This window comes from Budorcas taxicolor, chromosome 16, assembly GCF_023091745.1.
Source record: "Budorcas taxicolor isolate Tak-1 chromosome 16, Takin1.1, whole genome shotgun sequence".
In the NCBI taxonomy this organism is placed as follows: Eukaryota; Metazoa; Chordata; class Mammalia; order Artiodactyla; family Bovidae; genus Budorcas; species Budorcas taxicolor.
In genome coordinates, this window is record NC_068925.1 from 35,757,045 (window position 1) to 35,760,741 (window position 3,697).

General features: G+C 44.1%; 1 protein-coding gene across 1 annotated transcript; it reads right to left on the bottom strand.

The window, feature by feature from the left end:
- Positions 1-802: 802 nt before the first annotated feature.
- LOC128061636 (40S ribosomal protein S15a-like) lies at positions 803-1,222 on the bottom strand. The gene has a single exon (XM_052654017.1). It carries the CDS (start codon positions 1,193-1,195, stop codon positions 803-805), a length of 393 nt encoding a protein of 130 aa, XP_052509977.1. The 5' UTR covers positions 1,196-1,222.
- Between the last annotated feature and the right edge of the window lie 2,475 nt (positions 1,223-3,697).

Consider the following 3,697-nt stretch of genomic DNA (forward strand, 5'->3'; position numbering starts at 1 on the left):
TGTATGACCTTAAAGCAGCATTTGCCCCAGGCGACCACTTGCTGCTTCTGGAAACACTGTCATCATTGAGTTTCTGGAATACTGCTCTCGCTTGGATTTTCTCCTCCTCAGATTCTTTTACTGGTTCCTTCTCATCTCACCCATCTCTTTCATTTTACATAGGGCTGCAGTTTATAGGGCTGCAGAGCTTTGATCTTCACCTCTGCTCTTTTCTCTATGTATACTATATTCTATGGCTTCCCAGGTGGTAAAGAACTTGCCTACCAATGCAGAAGATGTAAGAGATTTAGGTTTGATCCTCGGTTTGGGACGATCCCTGAAGCAGGAAATGGCAACCTACTCCAGTATTCTTGCCTGAAGAACCCCATGGACAGAGGAGCCTGGAGGGCTACAATCCATAGGGTCACAAAGAGTCAGACACAACTGAAGCAGCTGAGCACGCTTGCACTCACAGTATGCATGAATATGCTGTTGACTCCAGAATGTATATCTTCTGGTCAGATCTCTCCACTGAACTATGGACCAAGTGCTTATGTGGCACTTGACCTTTCATGACCAGTAGGTAACTCATTGGTAGCATGTCTAAAGTTCTGATCTTCTCCCAAAGTCTTCTGGACCACTTTTCATCACTCCCAAGTGGTCCAAGTCATCAACTCTCATCTAGATTGCTGAACTAGCCCCCAAAATGGTCTCGTTGCTTCTACCCTTGCCCCTATAGCATCTGTTTTTTTATTTTTTTAATTTTATTTATTTATTTATTTATTTTGTCCTCTGAGGCATTTTATTTGTATGTATTACATTCCTAGAAAAAGAATCCAAGGATTTTCCCTCCTGTATGTTTTCGTCTTGCTTCTTCATGGTCCATGATGCCAGCTGAGGTTGTTAATACAATGAAACCAAACTGACGGGATGGGAGCAGGTTATTCTGCCATGTTTCTAGATCTTTGAGTTGTACATCAAATCTGGGGCTGATCACTCCACACTTATTTAGCCTGCCTGTGAGGTTCACAACAATTTTCCCAGCCCTGTGATCATCAATGATTTCAAATTTGCCAATGTAACCATGCTTCATCATCACTGTTAGAAACCTGATGATGACTTTGGAGCACGGCCTAATAAGGACCTGGCATTTGCCTCTCTTCTCGGCATTGTTGATACTCTTGAGAGCATCAGCCAGGACATTCATGCGCACCATTATGGCGGCACGGAAAGATGGCGGAAAGAGGAGCATCTGTTTTTTTAAAAAAAAATTTATTTATTCATGTATTTTTATTTTTGGCGGTGCCGGGTCTTCATTGCTGTGCGGGCTTTTCCCTAGTTGTGGCAAGTGAAGCTGCTCTCCAGTTGCGATGCTCAGCTTTCTCATTGCGGCGGCTTCTCTTGTGGAGCACGGGCTGTAGGGCATGCGGGCTTCAGTAGTTTCAGCTCTCAGTCTCTAGAACTTCCCAGGTGGCACAGAAGTAAAGAATCTGCCTGCCAGGAGATTGCAAGAGATGAGGGTTTGATCCCTGGGTCAGGAAGATCCCCTGGAAGACGAAATGGCAACCCACTCCAGTATTCTTGCCTGGGAAATCCCATGGATAGAGGAGCTGGAGCTGGTGGAGCCGGGAGGGCTACAGTCCACAGGGTTACAAAGAGCCAGACACAACTGAGCATACACATGCACGCACACACACACACACACACACACACACGGGCTTAGTTACTCCGCAGCATATGGGATCTCCCAGGTCAGGGATTAAACCTGTTTCTCCTGCATTGGCAGGTTGATTCTTTACTACTGAACCACCAGAGAAGACCTATAGCATCTATTTTTAAAACAAGAGGAAAAAAAAGAAGAGTCAAGGTGATCCTTTTAAATCATCAGCTTGAACATGCCATGTTACTCAGCTCTTCAATGGCTCCTTATCTAAATTAACTAAAGAATTGGATTCCTGTTTCTCAGAGGTCTTTAAAGGGTTATGTACAGCTGCTCTGTGAAACCCAGGTGGCACAGTGGTAAAGAATCCATCTGCCAATGCAGGATATGCAAGAGATGAGGGTTTGATCTCTGGGTGGGAAAGGTCTCCTGGAATAGGAAATGGCAACCCACTCCCATACCCTTGCCTGGAAAATTCCAAAGAGGAAGGAGCCTGGCGGGCTACAGTCCATGGCTCACAAAGAGTCAGACATGACTGAGTGAGCATGCGGTACAGTTGCTCACAGCAAAATCCACACATTATTGCCTCCTTCATTGCTTTTCTCCCTTCTCTGTCTCATTTTCCGTACTCCCTCATTTGCATTTCCTGGAATCTTGGAAATAAACTACCTATACTAAAAGAAATGGATTCCCAAATCAGACTAACACAAATAAGAGATCGTATCCATTATCATGCTTTACTAATAGCTTTAAAGACACCAGCAAAGCAGGGAGAGGTCTGAGATACCATGTGGCTCCCCAGCTTCTTTCTTCGCACAATAAAGACATGGTCTCTGGCCTGGATGATACATAAAGTCTCTATGTAAGGTTTGGGGTCACCTCACAGAGGAGGAAGTATTTAGGTAATGAAATTTCTCTATTTTAATCTTTGATCACCATAGGGCTTGTGACATTTTCCAGAGAGCCATGCTTCAGAAACCCATAAAGTTTATCATAAGCAATCTTAAACCAGAGATATCCTGCTATGAGCCTTGTATAAAGAAGGACTCTTCTCTTAGTGTGTAACACACGTCTGTGTACCAAAAGATCTAGCTAACAGCATGTTACTAAAAGATTAAACTTGTTACTCTTTTTAAAAAATTATTTATTAATTTATATTTTGGGCTGCACTGCGTTTTCATGCTTTGCACAGGCTTTCTCTAGCTGCCATGTGCGGGGGCTACTCTTCATTGCATCTCATTGCTGTGACTTTTCTTGCTGCAGGATACAAATTATTGACTCTCAGGCCTAAGTCTGTGGTTCCCAGGCTCTAGAGCTCAGGCTCAGTAGTTGTGGCACACAGGCTTACTTGCTCTGTGGTTTGTGGGATCTTCCCACACCAGGGATCGAACCCAAGTTCCCTCTGTTGGCAGGAAAATTCTTATCCACTATGCCACCAGGCAAGTCCCCTTTTTCTTTGCCTGGGAGCCTCTGCACCAATAATCAGAAGAATAGATTTTTTTAAAGTACATTAAAGGCCAGCTGTTCAGCTTTCTTCCTTACAACCATCTGCCTTAGAGTAAAAGTCAAATGGCCTCAGCTGTTACACAGTCATCTCCCTCCACTTCTCTCTGCTCGCTCCATTCCACCTACTCCGGCTCTTTGCTGTTTCTCAGAGGTCAAGCACATTCTTGCCTCCGGATTTTTCCGTTTATTTTTTCCTGACTTCCTTCTTCATCTGCCTTGTTGTATTTTTATCATCTGATAGTATTATATATCTTACTTGCTTACCTTTGAAATTAACTATCTTCACTTCTGGAAGGACATGAGGACTTCCTTCCTCCTGTGAGATCCATGAGGCCAGTAATTTTGACGCTGATCTATTTATTCTGTACCCCGAGAGCTTAGAAGAGTGCTCGATGCGCAAGCACTGAGTAGTGTTGAATTAATCTGCAGGACCATGAGGTCACTGTAGCTCCTCTGCTCCTAGCCAGGCCCTTGGAGGACTTAGCTGTGTGTTAAATCTGAACACAGATACAGATGGGAGGTTGAGGGTTGGTCTCAGTACAGATGCTTCAG

Excerpts from the sequence above, each read along its gene's own strand:
- LOC128061636 (XM_052654017.1), bottom strand. The coding sequence starts at position 1,195 with ATGGTGCGCATGAATGTCCTGGCTGATGCTCTCAAGAGTATCAACAAT.